This window comes from Hippoglossus stenolepis, chromosome 5, assembly GCF_022539355.2.
Source record: "Hippoglossus stenolepis isolate QCI-W04-F060 chromosome 5, HSTE1.2, whole genome shotgun sequence".
In the NCBI taxonomy this organism is placed as follows: domain Eukaryota; kingdom Metazoa; phylum Chordata; class Actinopteri; order Pleuronectiformes; family Pleuronectidae; genus Hippoglossus; species Hippoglossus stenolepis.
This window is the reverse complement of record NC_061487.1, coordinates 2,608,224-2,627,225: the sequence shown is the minus strand read 5'-3', so window position 1 is coordinate 2,627,225 and position 19,002 is coordinate 2,608,224. Positions and strand designations below refer to the sequence as shown.

Below are 19,002 nucleotides of genomic sequence, written 5' to 3'. Positions count from 1 at the left end.
GCAGCAGCAGAGAGCCAGCTGGGTGACTCGGGGGAATTCACACTGACACTTCTGATCCAAAACAACACCCACTGAAGGTTTTGTCTGGTGACTACACCTGCTAGATTTTCTTTTTGGGCCCAAATGAAAAAAATAAAAGCTCTGAACAACCTATTTATATATTTGATTATGTGAGGTTAGAAAATCCTTTTGAGAGGTGGCAGGTGCTTAACTGATGGACTGATTCCTTTTGTAGTTTAAGAATTTATTATATTGAGGAAGTTTCTTTTAAAATTGTTTAGCCTCTTTTGTTCTTTTAAATCAATAACTCATTAACATATTGTAATATGTATATTGTATATTTTTCTTTTGCTCAAGTATAGAAATAAAATGTTATTTTCAGTTTATAGGCTTTGTAGATTATAGACAAGGTTTAGAAAAATAATTTGGGGCTACATCTGACGACGTTCAAAGAAAACTATTGAATTAATATTCAAAATTGAATAAGAAAGGTCTTCAGCCTGCAGCCTCAAACTACCAGGACTGTGCAATGCGATAATATATATTGTGTGACAATAGAAAAATGTCTTTTGTTTCATATTATGCCCTGTTGTTTATTTCTGTCCTTCATTTGGACAACATTTTGTGTTCTTCTGCACGGCATAGATGCAGGCATTGAGAAGTTTGACCAAACAAAGGTTTGGCACTTGTACTTTAAATATTGTAATTACAATTTTGTGTTGCTCGACAGACATGAGAGAAAAGCAGTGGATAGTCATGTGTGAATGTGAGCCAGGTTCAATGCTTGAAGTGATCAAGAGTCATTTATTTTTTATTGACCCAAATCGTCTCTTTCTTTAAAAAAAAATATAGTTTTCTTAGCAGCTACTGTTCTGTAGTTGTAAGTATTTCATGAAAACTGTTCCCAGCAGAGATGACGGCATCTTGTGATTTTGACTAAGCAGATAATGGGCACAGACCAAGGCTTGTCTTAGCTGCTGTAAGCTCCTGCTGCAGTGTATAGAGAGCTCTGGGTCTGCTGCAGTTCTGCTGTGGACAAGAAGCTAATGAGCTTAAAGAAGTGAGTGAGCAGTCAGCTGCCACCCGGCCAACAGCCACAGTACAAGGTTGATCCCTCAGGATGCACTTGAATGGGCCTAAAGGTCACAACAACAACCTAGTGTCCTGAAATCACAAGTTCACAAAAATACAGCATGCCTGAGTTCCTCGAGCAGCAACAATAATCTGGACAGCAGTGAGGTCTCTATACTGTAAAAACCCATCGATATCTCTCTGGAAACCAATGTTAAATGCAAGTTAACTAACTAATGAAAACACTGAGTGAAGTTGAATGGAGGACAGAGACCAGTCAGTGTGGGTCATCTCCTCCATCCTCCCTCTGCCGGAAGTCATCAAATCCCAGCAGGTAACGCTGCGACACCGGGGGCGGCGGCTCTCTCAGCCTGACGTTACAGGTTTACAAAAATGTGACAAGATATATGGCAGATGAGGCTGCCAGTAAACATAAGGATAGCTTTCCTATGTGCTTGTTCATAAGGGTTCACTATTAGCTTAACAAGTACACTGAGGTTGTGTAAAATATAGCAAAGTGGATGGGAGCAGTTGAATATGTGGCTTTCCTGAGTGTTTGGAGCTTGTTGAACAGGTGGTGTAGCAACAAAGAACTCTTATCGGCTGTTTACTGGTGAGGCTGCTGGTGAATGTTGCCTCTGGTATTTAGAGAATGTTTTCACTTTTTGTGTGAGTACATTGACTAAATTGAGCTGATTAATCAAAGAAATGATTGCTGATAAAAATGACTGTGCCAATGAGGTGGTACTTGGTTCTGCAGCCAAGTCACACCTCTGTTAATCTGGGTGTAGGTGACTTGGTGCAGTACTTCCATTTGCTATAGTTGCTTTATAAATGTGTGATTTACTCCTGAAATGAAAAAACAACAGCCTTGGTACTGCTTTTGACGGTGGGAGGGGGCGAGTCCGGTGTAGATTTTCCTTTTTCTGGCCATTTATTGCCTTAACATGTCAGGGCAACATTTACTACCCCTGAACCATAATGGCGAGTAAACGAGAGATGGTGGTGCAGCCCCGGGCCGAAGGGGGAGGACACTGACCACCTTTCCCCGGGGAGAAGAGAGAGCCTCTGCAGACAAATGGGTTCAAACTGCTGTTTGCCTCACAGTAAGGTTAGCTACCTACCAACTTAGACCTGGTCGATCCCGCCTGTCATCAATAACTAGCTATGGTCAGCAACCAGTCATTACGGGTCAGTGCTGTGTAACACTAGGGTCTTAACGCAAGAGAAACCCTGTCATTACCGTTCCTACACAAAGGCAAACATCACCCAGCGAGAGGCTGAGGTGGCTCTCTAGACTAGCATGGCTAACATAGTGAAGGTACCCAATATTAGCTGCCTTATGCTTAACTAACCAAGTTACCAGGTTACCAGGTTACCTGTCTGGTGCTGGATTGTTCCTCTGGTTTGTCGCGCCTGTAGGTTCGCAACGAATGCGAACAATTGGACATTTAGCCCATGGAAAGTTCTAGTCCAGATGCACGTCGCCTTGCAACCATAGAAAGTGCCCTGATAATGTACCAGTTTGTTGTGATCTTACTCGCAGCGGCATGACGGAGCTGAGCAGAACTTACAGTCCTTCGTCAGCAGCTGCCCTTTCTGCTCATTTCGGCTGACAACAGCACCACAGAGCAGCTCGACTTCAGTGGGACCCTGTGCTTCTACTCCTCATCGGTAGCACGCCGCTCAGATTCCATGTATTGAGGTGAGACGAGAAATGTGAGGCGACGTGGATTCAAAAACTCACAAGTCGTTGGGAAGGCAAGCGCAATTAGTGGAGTTGCAGCATGACGAATTAAAGAGTGGACCCTGGCAACTTTTAAACTGTGTGCAGCCTTGCACTGTGACCTGTGCCATGTTGAGGAGGATATCATAAGTCATAAATGGAAGACTTTTCTACCGGCATTCGGCGTGACGTTCTCTCACTGCCAGGGCTAGCGACTGGCTAACACTTGCAGCTAACATTAGCAGGTTCGTTCGTCAGTCACACCCCGCTTCTTCCCCAGCAGCCACGGGTCCCAGTCCCGCTGACTTACCTCTTTCTTGTCCTGGAGACACTCCAGCACCGCCAGGTTGTTGTTCCAAGAATGTTTAGGGCAAAGCCGGGTCAGGTCTTCCTTGCACACCGCCTCCTCTGCCAACTTCCAGCCGGCAGAGCGCCTCCGAGGCAGCGAGGCCCCAGCAACCAGGCTCCTCTCAGCGGCTACCGGGATGACCGCAGCCGGCACCGGACCACCGGCGGGATTCTGCTGCAGGTTATCAGCATTACCAGTAAGTCTGGAGACAACACTGTTGTCTCCTCGGGTATGATGCACGGCCGACAAGATGCACATCAGAAGCAGGAGCAGAGGAACACGTATACAGTCCGCCATCTTCACAGAGCCAGTCAGCCTGCTGCTGCCTTCAGGGGCTGTCGGGAATTCTGGGAACTAAGAATAAAGATGCACTCAGATTTTTTTCTTTCCTTCCGGGATGACCGTGGACAGCTCATGAATAATTCACGAGTGAATGTGGGTTTCGTGCTCTGTGTCATCCAATCAGATAACCACCATCAATACGTGTTCTGCAAATGAATCTGAAACTGGACAGCTATAGCTACAGCTCATTTTCATGGGTGATAATGTGGGGACCAGCAGCAGTGTTGGGGTCAGGCATGAGAACAAAATCGAGATGAGGCCATTTATAAAAGATCTGAATTAAATCAGAGGAGACATTTGTTTTACATTTTTGCAGGTTGAGAATAAAGTTGGAATTTCGAGATTAAAGTCGAACTTTTAAGAATATATCAAAGTAATCATATAAGTGCATAGGACTGCCTCTAAAAATGCTAAGTATAGATGAGAGGGTGAACTGTACTTAGAACTGGTTTCAACAAGGAAATGATTTCTCTTCTAGTTCATAAACACAGTGTGGTTAATGGTTTATAATATAAACTTCAACTATAATCTTCTTGATGATGTAGTTCATTTTACGTAATGATAGTGTTTGTGTCTGGAGGGTTCGTGGAGAGGCCTGTTTTACAGCTGCTGATCACTGGTCACAGTTGTTGAGGGATTTTTGACCATCCTCTCACATTACTGTATATGCCACTATATATTATGTATATAGTGTATATTATATCTGTACACCATTAAGAGAATAGTGCCTGTCTTATTCCACACATACTCCCTTCTCTATCTAAGCAGTACCCAAGGTCAGATTATAGATAAAGGACCAACCAACAGTACATTGTAGTGTCTACACTCAGTGACTTTCATATCTATTTCAGATGTGACAGACAGAGAGGCACCAACTTCCACTCTTTTCTAAATTACACCAGTGGCAAGATGTAAGGACACAATATGATCTAGGAATGCATACTTTAGGCTTAACTATTCAATAGGATGCGAACACCTACATGTAACATAGAGAGTGACAGCTATTCTAGCCATTCATGGATGTGCTGTTAAAATGGGTGACGCAAGTAGAGGAAGGTATATGGGGATGCTGTTGGAGACATCTTCAGTCCCCTCCTTTCAAGGGACCTAAAGTAATTGGACAATTGACTCAAAAGCTGTTTCATGAGCCGGTGTGGGTTACTCCTTCTGTATTTCATCATCAATGAGCTTGGCAACACAAAAAGGCCCAGACGTCCACGGAAGACAACAGCGGTTAATGATCACAGGATCCTTTCCATGGTAAAGAAGAACCCCTTCACAACATCTAGTGAAGTGGAGTAGACTCTCCAGGAAGTAGGCGTATCCTTTCAAGGTCCCTTGAAAGGAGGAGACTATGTATGAAAATTGTTGCAATTCCTAAACCCTTCCTCCACTTTTGATGTAAATACCCTCAGATTAAAGCTGAAAGTCTGCACTTCAATAACATCTCGGTTATTTCATTTCAAATCGATTGTGGTAGCATACAGGGCCAAAATTATGAAAATTGTGTCGCTGTGCAAATATTTCCAGACCTAACCTGTAAGCAATGTATCAGCCAGACTTTTATTTTGCCTATTATATACTCCTATGATATACTTTTAAAACAGTTACACAAGGAGCATGTCTGCTGTGGAGCTGCTACATGAGGTTTCTGGTATGATTACTGTATTTCCTTGAAGACATTTTTTTTTTTTACTCAGCCACAAGTACTCTGAACTGTCTCTGAACGTTGATATTAGGTTTAATATGCAGTACTGAATACAAATTCTACCAACTTGGTTGTGTGATCATTTAGTTAATGGTTCTGATTCTGAGATGAATGGATTCAGTCAACAGAAACCCTAGAGTGCTTTTATTTTGGAACAGGAAGTGTCCCAAATATTTTAGTTTGTGACATATTTGACATTGAAAATGTGGTGACCGATAATTGTCACTGTCTAGCTTGCTGTAAAACCATGGTTTGCAGAAAAAAAAATAGGCAAGACCCCGACTCTCTAGAGAAGGAGTACAGCTCGCGCAGGAGATGCATGTCTAACACAGGCAGTGTGTCTGCTCGAACCTGATGACATGGGGGCTGAAATGAAACATACTGGACATGCACCGCTCAGGCATCCAGTGTGGCCCAGCGCAATCAGATCTCTGTGTAATAGAGCCTGATCAATGGTGGAAGTGTGAAGGTATTCTTCCGATCAATTACCAGTCCACTTAGTCACCTGTGATTAAAAATAACATGTCATTTTTATTAACTTTGAAGTTGTACTCAAACAGTTGGTAGAAAATATACATATATACACAACATTCTTAAGAAATGAAAACCAAGAAGAGTAAAAATGGGTCCTTTGGCAGTGCTCATAGTTGTGGTTCAGTAAGGAGTGAGACAAGAAGACGGAAAGAAAGTGTGATGATGGAGCAGTTTTCTGCTTGTGACGATTAAAATCAAAACAAAATCAAATGTGCTATGAAAGGAGACATGGGACAAAAGAAGATCAGTTTTCATGAACAGTTGAAAATCTGGGGCTGTTCTCAAGGCTGCTTCACTTTGATGCAGCTGGGCTCATTTTTGAAATCCAAGTTTCTCCAAGTTGTTTAAACTGATTTTCAGAACCAGATGATGATCTGGCTACAACATCTAATTTTTAAAAAAAAATCGTTTTAATCAAATAGCTATGCATGTCACTGCTGAGCTCACATTGGAGAAAAAACTAAAATCTGGTATTTTCTGTCAGACCTGCCCTCACTGTGTTATCCCTGTGACAACAAATAATTCACATTTTACAACATAGTGAGGTTTTAGACCAGTGTTAGATGAAATGTGCTCAGAGCGAGTGGTGACCAGGCTGCAGCCAGATCACTATCTAACTTCTTTGTTTGTGGTGGATTCAAGGATCCTCTGACATCTGAACGTTCAGTTGAGAAGCTACAGGAAGGCACTGCAGTGACGAGCTGACTGGTGTGTAGAAAACAGATGACGGGCCAACATGAAAAACAAAAACAAGGACACAAGTTCCTGATCTGCACCCTGCTCTTAAACCTCAACGAATTTAACAGTTTGTCAGAAACTTTTTACTCATAGCTTATACCTTTCAATCTGCAGCAGCTTTCAAGCTTACACCACAAACTGACACCTCTGGCTGCCTGAAATGAGGGAAAGAAATCTCAAAGGGGACAACAGAGTCAAGGTAAATTATCCATAGTAATGTGCAAGACACACTTTAATATCTCCATTAGAGGACCACACCCATGGTTTAGCACAATTTAGCCCTTCATTTACAACTGAATCAAACTCACATCAGAACTAAACCAACTTTTCAAGCTATGCTACTGTTTTGTCCTGACGCGTTTTCTACCTTTCCAGACTTCTATTTGTGTAACCCATCTCAATGACAATACAGCTGGACCAACCAATAAGGGACTGCCTGAAAATTAATACTGAAAGTGGATAATAAAAGAGATGTCACAAATGGATGTGGCGAATGGAACAGTCTAGACACTAACTTCAGCGCTCTCTGGTGGACAAACACTGGGACCGTCATTTCTTGTCCACGACAAATGAAGGATGGTGGTTAGAAATCAGCTGATATGTCCTTCCAACATATAAGTCAGGCTCCAGTTGTGAGGTAATGCTGTGTAGACTTTTCAAATCAACAAACAACAATGTAGTAAGTGAAAGAGGAAACAATGCCAAATATCTGCTGATTCCAGTAACACATTCACAGAAAAAGTAATAGGCAAACTAGCTAATAGTAGAAGCAGAAGTTGCAGCCATAGACTTGATGTTGACTGTGATGGGTTACACAATTCTTAAGATTAAGCAGAGCAGAAGTTGTCAACGTGTAAGAAAAAACTAAATTAAAACAGTTACGGCCTAAGGATGGAGAGACAAAGTCAAAAACACATGGTTTGTAGTTGTAGTCGGTGCTTTAGCTGCAGGGCTGATACCAAAGTATCACAATGATCAAACCAAAACACCAACACACACCTGAGAGACACCAAGAGAAAATCACCATCTTCACCTTTATCAGCTCCAGTGTTGAAACTGGGAAACTGCAGGACCTCAGGACAGAGACACATCGATACACACACGCAGAATATTAATAACTCGACCTCAGACTTGTATAAATATAACAAACATATTCCTTTGTATGGGATCACAGTTCAGCAGAACCTCAGTGTGTCTATACACACCTGACAGAGGCGTTCTGTCTCGGGTCAAATGTCAATAGTTGCAGAAACCAGTTTGTTTGGTTTTATGTGTAAACAAGCAGACAAAGGTTTAGCAGCATTCAATTTCCAGCACAGTCAGATTCTGTCCTTGTGCTGTGGGACTGTGTCTGGTCCTTGTTTCCTGGTTCACTCCCACCTGTAGAGCTTCAGCATCTTTTCTGTCAGCGAGGCCAGGAAGTGCTCCCCGTTCATCGCAAATGGACTGATGTCCAACACGGGGAGGTCGGCTGGAAGCTTTTGGAGCAGAGAGCCGCTGCTGGCGTCCCACACCTGAGGAGGAGGAAGAGGATGTCGAGATTGTTGTTGGGCAACAAACAAATTAAATTAAGAATTGTATTCAACAGCTTCAGTCTACTTATGATTGTATGAATAAATATAAAGACAAGACAACTTTATGTAAAATGAAAATAAACAAACAGCAAAAAAGGTTCATACAAAAAGAATAAAAAAAAGAAAAGAATGAGGCTATTTTATAAAATCCACTAAAGCCAAAAACATAATAAGTCAGCATAAACTAAATGAATCATACTTAAAAAATATATTTTGAATACAAATTAGGAGAAATAAATGTCAAACATACAAACACGAGAATCAACTAAATAAAAAAAAACACTAATTTAAATAAAATACAAGTAGGGAGCTTTTAACTAGCAACAAAATAAATACAAAATACGTTTTAAAGAAAAATCACACACCAAATGCTCTTTCAAATAACAAAAACACAGGAGTTAAAGTTTCAGTGTGTAAGATTTAGGTGAAAGGGATCTATTGGCAGAAATTGAATATAAAATAATCCTAGTGATGTTCTCATCTAAATTAATCATCTATATTGTACGAATATTTGTTTTTTATTTAAATACTATATTTTTACATCCGGAGCGGGTCCCCTTTTTACAGTAACCCAGACTGGACAAATTAAAAACCCTTTCAGTTTTTATGAGAACTGAAGACTACCCATCATGTTCGGAAGGGGAGGGTGAGGTGATGGGCATTCAGCTGCAACATGCAACTTCACCACTAGATGTCACTAAATTCAACACACTGAACCTTTGATAATATTTAATGAAACACGCACGCGCACACGACTGACCATGGTAGAGTTTGAGGCCTCGTCCCCGGCACAGACCAGTGTTCCTACTCCATCTGGACTCTTGAAGACGGCATTCTTGGTGAGCAGTTTACAGGACGAGCCGGCGCTGAACGTCTGCACAGGAGAGCAGGAGCAGTTGGGCAGCTGACTCGAGTCCTGCTGAGGCGTTCGGTTCAGAGCCATCAGGACACAGCGCAGAGATGGATTGGAACGTCCTGCAGGAGAACCAAGGAAACTTACAGGAAACTCAAACCAACATGTCTGTTCCTCTATCACCAAGCCTTAACAAGAGCTGCAGCTAGAGACTTCACCCGTCCACTGCAAATATTAAGATGTTTCATTTAAACCAAAAATTCAAAAATGGTTGTTTATTTGTTTTACAAAATTCTTGAGAGCATATCATTGAGTTCTAGACTGATTGTCGGACAAAACAAGGCATGGAGACACCATCTCAGGCTCAGAGAGATAGTGATGGTATTTTCCCCTACAATTCTTTGTATTTTGTAAGTGAAATGGAAATAATTAACTGACATAATGAAAGTAGTAACCAGATGCAGCCCTAAACTGGACTACATGTTAGTCTGGTACTATGCAAGGGTCAGAGTATACAGAGTATAGATGATCTCTGGAACTCACCTGGCCTGTATGTGACCAGACAGTGACGGCTTTCTGTTTCCACCTGGATGTCGGTGCAGCCAGCTGTCTCCAGCGGCAGGACATGGGGTCTGTATGTGGCCTCGCTGACCTGCTCCCAGAAACACCCGCCCTCCAGAGACCCTGCGATCAACCCGCCGCAGGGGAACGAGCTGGATGCTGCCCGCGGGACATAGCAAAGAGATGCCACTGGACACCTGAAAAAAAAAAAGGTGAGAAGAATACATTTTAGCTTGTAAATGTAGAGTGTGCAGGGTGACAGCTTCATCCATTTTGTAGTGGCAGACCGCTGCTGCTTCAGGATTGGGGCAGTTACACTTTTTAGGCCTGGTATCCTGCCGCATGTCCTCCCTGGACACTTGCCTACGCTCACTGATCAAGTTATTAGGACCTGAACAGTACATGGCGTTTACTTCATGTTTGTTTTATTCACTCCAGAATTTATGAGGCATGTATTTCAATAGGTTGAAAATAAGTGTTTTGTTCACACGCAGTTCAACTGCTACACACAACACGGGACGAGAAGCGCACAGCCAGGACATGAGGGTTAAAGTGACTGGAACGATCTGGATTCATGATCCACCATCGATTAATAAATGTGATTGTCAGTTTGTGTGTGAAGAGCAACTGAGCTGAGCACACAAATACACATCCAGGCTGCACACAGGAGAGAATTTCATCCCGCACAGTAAACAGTTTTTTAAACTTCATTGTTGCTTAAGAAGTGACGCCCTGTTTATCCAGGAACATAAATATAAATGCACAAGGTCATTATAAAGATCTGTGAGAAAGGAGCAGAGGAGCAGGGCTGACAGGTGAGGAGTATTGCTCCTCAATGCAGGGGCGCTGCCAAGGGAGGTGGGCATGTGGAGCCACCCTGACACAGTAATGGCTATAATCAGAGATTTTTCATGACTTAGGTGCACAAGAGCCTTAATGCGTCAATGTGGAGGGCATCAAAATAACTTAATCAGTAATTATTTGGGGTGGTCAGATGTCAAATCGCGGGTTGGGTTGGCCTGCCCCCGCTGCTAAAAACAAATCCTAGAGAAGACACTGGTGTGTGTTGCTTACCTGGAGCGAAGCGGCTGTAGCTCCTGGACGTGTGTGGTGGTGTCTCTGGTGTCGTAGACGAGCACCGAGCCGTTGCTCAGACCAGCATAGATGTAGTTACTGTTGTCCAAACACCAGCAGCAGCTCCACACTGGTTTGCCTGCATTATAGGTCTGAACCACTGTGTTGGTCAACAGACTGAAACACACACGGTCAGTCAGTCCACTTATCACGTGTTAACATCACTGATTCGCATTATGTCTGTGTGGCTGATCACAGAGAGGTGTGATATATAAACTTGTGTGTCTGTGTACCTGGTCAGTTTGATTGTGTTGTCCAGGGCAGCAGACAGCAGCAGACTGTCATTCTGTCTATTGAAGGACAAACCTCTGATCTGTTTACTGTGGATGGGGACGTACTGACTCGCCTTCATGTTCACCACACTCACCTTCTTCACCCCACAACCTGAGCAGAGGAGACACAACAGTCATGACTTAGAGAAGAGGGAAACCTTTCTTCAGAATAAGTTTTATTTATTTTCCTAAATGTTGTGTTAATCTGAAAATGTTCATTCTCCAAAGAGGAAAAATGTGCTCAGAGAGGCTACATCCACAGTAATACATTCTCATTTTAAAACATAACTAAACAATCTCCATCTACATGAAACCTTCTGACAGTACTACATCTGGAGAAGGGACAGTTTCGGACTTGAAAGAGGAGTTTCATGATCCGAATGCAGGTATAGTCCCAGAGTTCCAAATCAGGTTCCTGCATTCAAAAGCTCCAATACATTTGTATTTGGGATGGTGGTGCTACAGGGAAGCTTATAATACATCAACGGCAAACGTGGTAAAGGTAATCCCATGAAATCCCAATAAGTTTCATATCTGGCCAGTAGTTGTAATGACATGTTAACCTGGAGTAAGGTGTAGGAAACAGAGGCCAGATGGGCAGATATTCTCAGGGCCCTGCTGCTTCTGCTGGTCCAATAGTAAAAGACTCACCAGGCACCAATGTGGCTTGTGGGGAAGGCTGCGAGGCAAGCAGGCAACTCAGAGGTTCACAGTATGACAAAACCCTACAGCCTCCAGCCTGAGACACTAAAATTGCCTTGGAGAAGCTGTATTGGGCCTTCCTGGAGCCCTCTTGCCTCTGAGTAAGGCCGAGGAGTACGGCTGACCCCGAGGAGGAAGAGGGAACCGAGCTTCTACCAGCCTGAGCCATTAGAGACCTCAGCTCCTACACAGACAAGAAGAGAAGAGGAACAGTTTAACCAGGAGGACGTCAGGAGATTCATCTCTTGACATTTCTGTAGCTAGAAGAGAAAACTCACCTGAAATCAGGTTACTGGACATTGTTAAATGTATGAAGTCTTGGGTAAGCCAAGTTAATTATAATCAGCTAATCAATGAATGCATTTATATAGATATATCCCAGGATGAAATAGTGGTCAACAGAACAGTAAATAGTATTTTAAAAATCCAATAATCAGTTCATAAACTAAAGGCAGAAGAACAATTTTTATTTTGGAACATAGGAAGAGATGGAGAATATCCCTTGTACGTTTGAAGGTCTACCGCACTTATTAAGATGCCAACCACCAGCTGAGTACAAGCAGAGTACTATGAAATCCATGTGGCCCGCTCAGTATATCAGACATCATTACCTCAATGCCTTTTTAAACTGAACACCTGCTGCCAGAACTGAAACAGAGTCAAAAACTGTCCCAGCTAAGAACATAGGATGATATATGGAAGATGGAGAATATCCCTTGTATGTTCTACCGCACTAATCAAGATGTCAACCACCAGTTAGCTGATGTTAGTGGCCACCAGCGGATGTTAGGGACATATCAGTTGTGTACCTTAGTGTCATCAGGTGTTTTCACCTTCTGTAATCCTACGAAGTGGACGATGTGCAGGGTGTTGGACCAGAGTACCAGGTCTGGTCTCAGAGTGGTAGTGACAATGTGTGGTGGGACTATGAGCAGCTGACCTACATCCATCATTATTTCCCAATCTCTGGCTTGCTCCAGCTGAACACTCATGACCACACCACTAATAGTCTTAATTTTAAACCATTAGTTTTTGAAATACCTACATGTTAATATGTAAATATAAATACTGATACAAATGATTTAAATATGATCAAAGTATCAATAAATCTGAAAAGGAACTGTAGTCATTGGTACCTGCAGCTCTTGTTCTACTTGTCCATATCTGCTGGTGACGACCTGTAGTTTGAGTTTGTACTGAGCTGACTCCAGTTCAGCCTTCCTTCTGAGGGACTGCTCCTGCTCCAGAGACCTACACACAATCACACACAGAGGGGAAAAAAAATGTTGTAGTGATTTCAGCCCACAGGTTTATATCACAACCTGTCCTGTGACACGGGTTGAAATGCCGTGCACGTTGCACCTAAACCATAGAACAACCCAATTTATACTGCGTATAAATTCATAATTCATTTCCTTACCATTTATATATGCAACCTAAGTTTGCATAATAATCAATGGAATGGTTGTCAGAAATTCAATGCACATTTAAACAACAATGTTGGGACCTGATATCTGGTCAATTTTCATTTTGGCTAAATATTTAAATCCCATATATATTTAAACTGAGTCATTGTTTCTACATTTCTTCTAATGTTAAATATTTGGGGAGTGAAAAAGCAGCATTTAGACAATATTATAAACTAAAAATGCCACTGAGTAGAGTGCATACCTCAGCCAAGGCCTAATAGTCGCTTTATGAAACCACATTTAAATTCACCAGAACCAGATTGTTATTTATTTGGATCTGCACCAAATTGTACACACACATAAATATCATTCTCCTATACATGCCTGATTTTTTTTAAATCAAGATCTATGAATTATTCTCACAGATCAATGAAGACGTTGAAAATGCCCTATCTCACAATGTTTAAGATATTCCTAGATCCGCCACATGATCCGGATCTGTCCCAAAATTGAATGGGTTCTTCCTTGTGCCATGCCCCAAGAAGGTATAACTTACAGAATTTTTTATTAAAAATGGATTATTTTAATGCATGGCAAAATGTATCAAACTGTATTATATATTTCTTAATTACCTGAAAAACAGATTATCAAACAACTCCAATTACCATGCCCATGTACACATTTGTCTCCCCCCAGACTCAATAATCTTATCAGTTTATCTTTGAGTCCAAATGACAACTGGTCAAAATGTGAAGAAATTCACTAAGGCAGACTTGAGATATCATGTCCAAGAGGCTAAAAACATGCTTTGAGGGGTCTAACCTTGACCTTTGACCTCCACAATCGAATCAGTTCATCTATGAGTCCAACTAAACATTTTTACCAAATTTGAAGAAATACCCTCAAGGCATTCTTGAGATATTGGAATCGCAAGAATGGTACAGACAGATGGAAAGGCAGATGGATGGACAGATGGACCCTAAAACATAATCCCTCCGGCCACACCGACACATTTATACCAAAAGGGGGCAGTGACAGGTTGATACAAAAAATCATGAACGTGGTAAAATACTAACTGTTGTGGATGCAAAGGAAACATCGACATAAACAGCAGCGTGGTGTGATGCCATTTGTTTCTGAATATACGTGCGACAGGTTCACAGCACAACAAGATTATCTTGTTTGGAGAACTAGGTTTTACCAGCAGCCTTCGATGCCTTTAGCAAACACATACAACCCATGGGTGCATGTTCCCACCTTTATCACTGTAAAGTGTATAAATCCACAAACTAGCACCCACATGCAAACCCTATGCCTCCCACTGATTAGGATTACTATTCCACTGACACTTTGGAACAGGACTTTGAGTGTTGTCTTCAAAAACATGAAAAGGGCATGTTAGCTGTACTCTGACTGTTCTTTTACCAGTGATACCTTTATTACACATATTTCTTCACACTAGTTGGACCTCTGTAAACTTGGTGTTGTGGCAGAGAAAGAATCACTCACTTTTTTAAGCTCTCCTCCTCAGAGTTGTCCAGCGCTCTCAGCTTTGGAGCGTACAGCAGCACGATGTCTGAACGCTTCGCTTTCTTGTTACACTAAAGACAAATAACAGGAACAACCAGTGGGTCAATTAACACAAACTCATCCAGACAACATAAAAAGATGGCAGCATAAATAACCCTTCATTCACTAAGGCCACCATTTTAGCTTCAACTATTTATTAAACTTAAATTGGCCTCAAAAATGAAATTGACTTTTGTTGAAACTGTATATATTTACAGGGCCAATGTGACTGCCTGTTAAAATACAGTGACCTCACTGACCTGTGGACATTTAGCGGCTGAACCCTGAGCTTTCAGCCAGCGCTGGATGCAGGTGTAGCCGAAGAGATGTCCACAGCGCAGAGCGGACAGCCTGTGCTCGCCCGCCGTCGTCCACGCCTCGAAGCAGATGGTGCAGTTGTCGCCTTCACTCTCCTCACTCAGAGATGACAGAACGGAAGCCAAGGTTTCCGAGGCCAACTACACATGGTGATAGATAGAAAGAACATTATTTATCCACACATCGTGGAAATTCACTTGTAACAGCAGCAGGCAGGTCAGAAAGAGGTAGACAAGAGAATAAAGAAATACAAAAAAGGACAATAGAAATAAAATAAGGAATTTAAAAGTTAAAAGTTAAAATAAAAAATAAAAAATAAATAATGTAGAATAAAGATAAAGAAAATGCTGAGTATGAACATTCTGTACACACAGGATGAATTGTTGAAGATTCTTTGTGATGACAGTTAGAGTAACATTGATGATAAAAGACCCAGAGCAGAAGTACTGAAACTAAATGAGAGCCATTTAAGCACTTCTACTCAGCAATCCAGTTAAAGAAAAAGTGTGAGTGAAGGATTGAATGTTACCTTGGCGCCCTGATGTCGATTTTCTGTCCTCTCATTTTCTGCAGCTGAACTGGGGTCTGAACACAGAGCAGATACACATTGGATCGACAGTAACACATAAAATCAATGTAAGCCTAGTTGGAGCTTCATTATAAAACCCTTGTTAGACCATAACATATTCTTTAAGATGAAAGAGTCTGCACTAGTGTGGGAAAACTAGTTACGGTCATTTAGCTCAGACGCCAGGGCGTGAAACTCACTGGCTGAGCTGACATCCTGTGGCTGCGTGTGATATATGGAGGCGTTGAGGTGAGAAATGGTTGGTGGGGCGGGGTCAACAGGTAACACAGCAGCCGAGGCACCCTCTTCCCCCCCCGCTTCCACTGCTCCATCCTCTTCATCCGACTCGCTGACCTCTGTGGTGCTGCCGGACTCTGGCTCAGCCACGCTGGCAGCCGGCGCTCGCAGCAGAAAGTCAGGGAAGCCTCTGGAAGGTGCTGCCGTCTGGCTGGGGTAGTGCACTCTGAGGCCCTGCCTGCAGCACCACACACACAAGTTTAACCCTTAAGGAACACACAAGTTTGAGACAATACTATACAGACAGGAGACAAATTAAAGAGAGTGAGGAGTCTGAGACTTGAGTCAGATGCTACCAAGGACAGTATTCCCTCTCTTTTAGGTCTGTTTGGTCTCCACCACCTCCTGAGCTAAATACTCCACTCTGTCCAACTGTTTACAGCCTTTTCTCTGAAAACAGCTGCTTTGGCCAAAAGGGCCACAGTAATAGCAGTGAGAGTGAACCAGAACAGAAAGCATTGAGCTGAAACTTCATCACTAGACGCAGCATTGTTCACATTGTCATTTCCTACTATGTTATTGAGATTATAGCCACTTTAATATAATATACAATTTTCAAAACAGTATATATTACCAATGTAGAACACAGACAAATTCTGGGTACCTGACTCTCCTCCGCATGGGTGCCCCCCGAGCTGCTGATGGCGTGGCTGCAGTCCTGCTCACTGCCCTCTGACTAAACGCCCAGGTCGCGGGAAGCCTGGGAGGTGGCCGAGCTGCCGCCTGTCCCCCATTGTTATCATGTTCTTCGTCCTCCACCTCGGTACTGCTGCCGGAGTCTGAGATGACAAGTGGTGCGTTGGCATTCTCGGCCTGGCCTGCAACAGCTGCCTGTGGCCGTCTGCTGCCTCCTTCCTGTATCTCCACAGGGGAGTCTACCTCCATTGCCTCCATCTGCACAGCAGCACAGTGTGGAAACAGCAGAGATTATATTGTTAGTCAGTCTGCTCTGACAGCACATCACACAGCAAGATTGAGGGTCAACTTCCAGTTTCGTTCTGAGCTGTCCACAAGTATGAATGACGGCTTCTTTCTACAGTGCTGGTATGAGCTGCTTTCAGCACGGAACTCCAGAGAATCTCTGGATATTTTCCAGTAAGAATGTATGTGAGAACGCAAATGTCCGAGTGAGAGCCTCCAAACTTCCCCCAGAAATGTCTGTGTTGTTGCGAACACGTCTGAGCGGAGAATCTCCAGCTGCGTTATTCATGTGTCAAAAGCAAACTCTGCAGAACGTTTTACTTATGGACTATTTTATTTGCAGGAATATTGAATGTTTGTGTACTGGGTGTGTACTGCCAACATTACTGCAACAACACGTTCCTGTAGATTCATGCTGCACAACATCAGGAGAATACGTCCCCTTCTCACTGAGAAGGGGACGCAGGTTCTGGTCCAGGCTCTGGTCATCTCCCGCCTAGACTATTGCAACTCCCTCCTGGCAGGTCTACCTGCTAGTGCCATCCGACCTCTGCAGCTCATCCAGAATGCAGCAGCTCGACTGGTCTTTAACCTACCTATAATTCACTCACACTACTCTGCTCCTCCGCTCCCTTCACTGGTTACCAGTGGCTGCCCGCATCCGTTTCAAAACATTATGACTTGCGTACCGTGCTGCGAACGGATCGGGTCCAGTCTACATCCAGGACATGGTCAAACGTTACACCCCAGCCCGTTCACTCTGCTCTGCTTCTGCCAATCGGCTTGTTGCTCCCTCACTGCGAGCTCAACACTCGTTTGCTGTCCTGGCTCCTAAATGGTGGAACCAGCTCCACAATGACATCAGGACAGCAGAAAGTCTACACATCTTCCACCTCAAACTAAAAACACATCTCTTCTGACTATACCTTGAATAACATTTTAAACTAACAATTTAGTAGCACTTAAATGGCACTTACTTAAAGCACTTTGTAGTTCTGACTTTCTTGATTCTTGTTGTTCTGGGTTTGTACCCTCATGGTTGAATGCACTTATTGTAAGTCGCTTTGGATAAAAGCGTCAGCTAAATGAAATGTAATGTAATGCAATACACAGTGCAGCACCATTCAACCTTAAAACATGCAATGTACAAATAAAGATTATCAGTATTGTCTTTAACCGCTACACCAGCACCACTGTTTGCAACACCCTGGTGAAGCTGTGATCCAGATCTCTATGCAGACATGATAATGTTACACTTGTCAAAGTACCGTTCAGTGAACACCAACCCCTCTCCTGATCCTGGCTCACAGCCAGACACAGAAAGGAGGTCTAACACAATATAGTCACAAAATTCAGCTGGCACTCAAAGGTTATTTCACCCAGTCCCGGATTTTTCCTGAGTACCCAACGAGTCCCTCCTCTTCCTGTAGAAGTAAAGTGAACATCTGGCTGCAGCAGCCTCACTTTAACCCAGGAGCGGTTCTAATTCATCCTGGTTAAACTCTGCCCACTGAGAAGCAGAGATGCATTTTCATATAAAGATAATAGTTGAATCTTTAACAGACACGTTTAACGTGTCACCAGCTCACATTCCTACCTCGTCTGTGGTGGTAAATACCTCCCGCTGTCTTTGCCGGGCCAGGTGGGGCCGTTCTTCGGCTAAGCACAAAACTAGAGCCCGAGGTCACTGAGGCCTCCGAGCAACACAAGCTAACAGTCAGTCCCTCTATTCATTTCTAACGTAGGACAGCTTGTATTTTTAATGTAGCACATTAGTACATGAGCATCGTTACAGAAAATTACAAGAAATAATTGAAATACGATTGTGTTTTTATCTTTTGGAGACAACCTGCGGTTGAGCTACATTAGCTTTAGCATGTGTGAGGCTGCCAGCACACGACTACTACTTTACACTGGGCTCAATATGTTCACGATCACTGACGATATGCCCGGTGCTGCTGACACTGTACATCAGCTTTAGAAAGGAGCCCGGTGGACTCGTCGTTTGACCGACTCGGCTGTGCAGGGGACAGGTGGAGCGGGAGCTGCACACACACAAACACCGACCTGCCTGGAAGAAGTGACGGTTTAAGAGCCGCAATTCCTGCTCGGTAATGCAACGACGGGCGGCACCATGGCTCCAAATCAGGCTGCTCTGGCTGTGGAGGGCTTGTGGTGGACATCCACTCCACGCAACGGTGTCAATAAAGTCAGGTCCGCGGGAACAGGGCTCGAATCTCCCGGCGCAGGTCCCACTCTGCCCGCCCCATCCTTCCGGAGCGTCACCGCCAAAGATCGTCTGGAGCGAAGATGGACGACACGCTCACTGTTTGATGAGCTGATGTGATGCTCTATT

At 43.2% G+C, this 19,002-nt stretch overlaps 2 protein-coding genes across 4 annotated transcripts in view; both read right to left on the bottom strand.

The window, feature by feature from the left end:
- glg1a (golgi glycoprotein 1a) overlaps positions 1-3,500 on the bottom strand; it is a 35,223-nt gene extending 31,723 nt beyond the window's left edge. Inside the window, exon 1 of one of the 2 annotated variants that reach the window (XM_035155967.2) lies at positions 3,108-3,500. In XM_035155967.2, the coding sequence (XP_035011858.1) occupies positions 3,108-3,443 (336 nt within the window). In that variant the 5' untranslated portion in view covers positions 3,444-3,500. The remainder of the gene's footprint in view (positions 1-3,107) is intronic. The other variant, XM_035155968.2, reaches the window with a different exon arrangement.
- A 3,887-nt stretch (positions 3,501-7,387) lies between these two features.
- Positions 7,388-18,957, bottom strand: rfwd3 (ring finger and WD repeat domain 3). Of its 2 annotated transcripts, none has more exons than XM_035157727.2 (13): positions 18,714-18,957; positions 16,330-16,619; positions 15,629-15,903; positions 15,390-15,445; positions 14,803-15,000; positions 14,483-14,574; positions 12,701-12,815; positions 11,514-11,748; positions 10,824-10,974; positions 10,531-10,707; positions 9,439-9,653; positions 8,803-9,017; positions 7,388-7,982 (listed from the first exon to the last, which is right to left on the bottom strand). In XM_035157727.2, exons 2-13 carry the CDS (start codon positions 16,617-16,619, stop codon positions 7,839-7,841), a joined length of 2,163 nt encoding a protein of 720 aa, XP_035013618.1. In that variant the 5' UTR covers positions 18,714-18,957; the 3' UTR covers positions 7,388-7,838. The 2 variants fall into 2 exon arrangements, with proteins under 2 accessions (XP_035013618.1, XP_035013619.1); XM_035157728.2 differs by having other exon boundaries at positions 18,718-18,957.
- Between the last annotated feature and the right edge of the window lie 45 nt (positions 18,958-19,002).

What these genes read in the sequence shown, in the direction of transcription:
- rfwd3 (XM_035157727.2), bottom strand. Translation starts at nt 16,619, where the DNA reads ATGGAGGCAATGGAGGTAGACTCCCCTGTGGAGATACAGGAAGGAGGC. An exon ending in ACAGGATGTCAGCTCAGCCA is followed by an intron (nt 15,446 to 15,628) that starts GTGAGTTTCACG and finishes CTCTGTGTTCAG; the next exon opens with ACCCCAGTTCAGCTGCAGAA. An exon ending in ATCGACATCAGGGCGCCAAG is followed by an intron (nt 15,001 to 15,389) that starts GTAACATTCAAT and finishes CACCATGTGTAG; the next exon opens with TTGGCCTCGGAAACCTTGGC.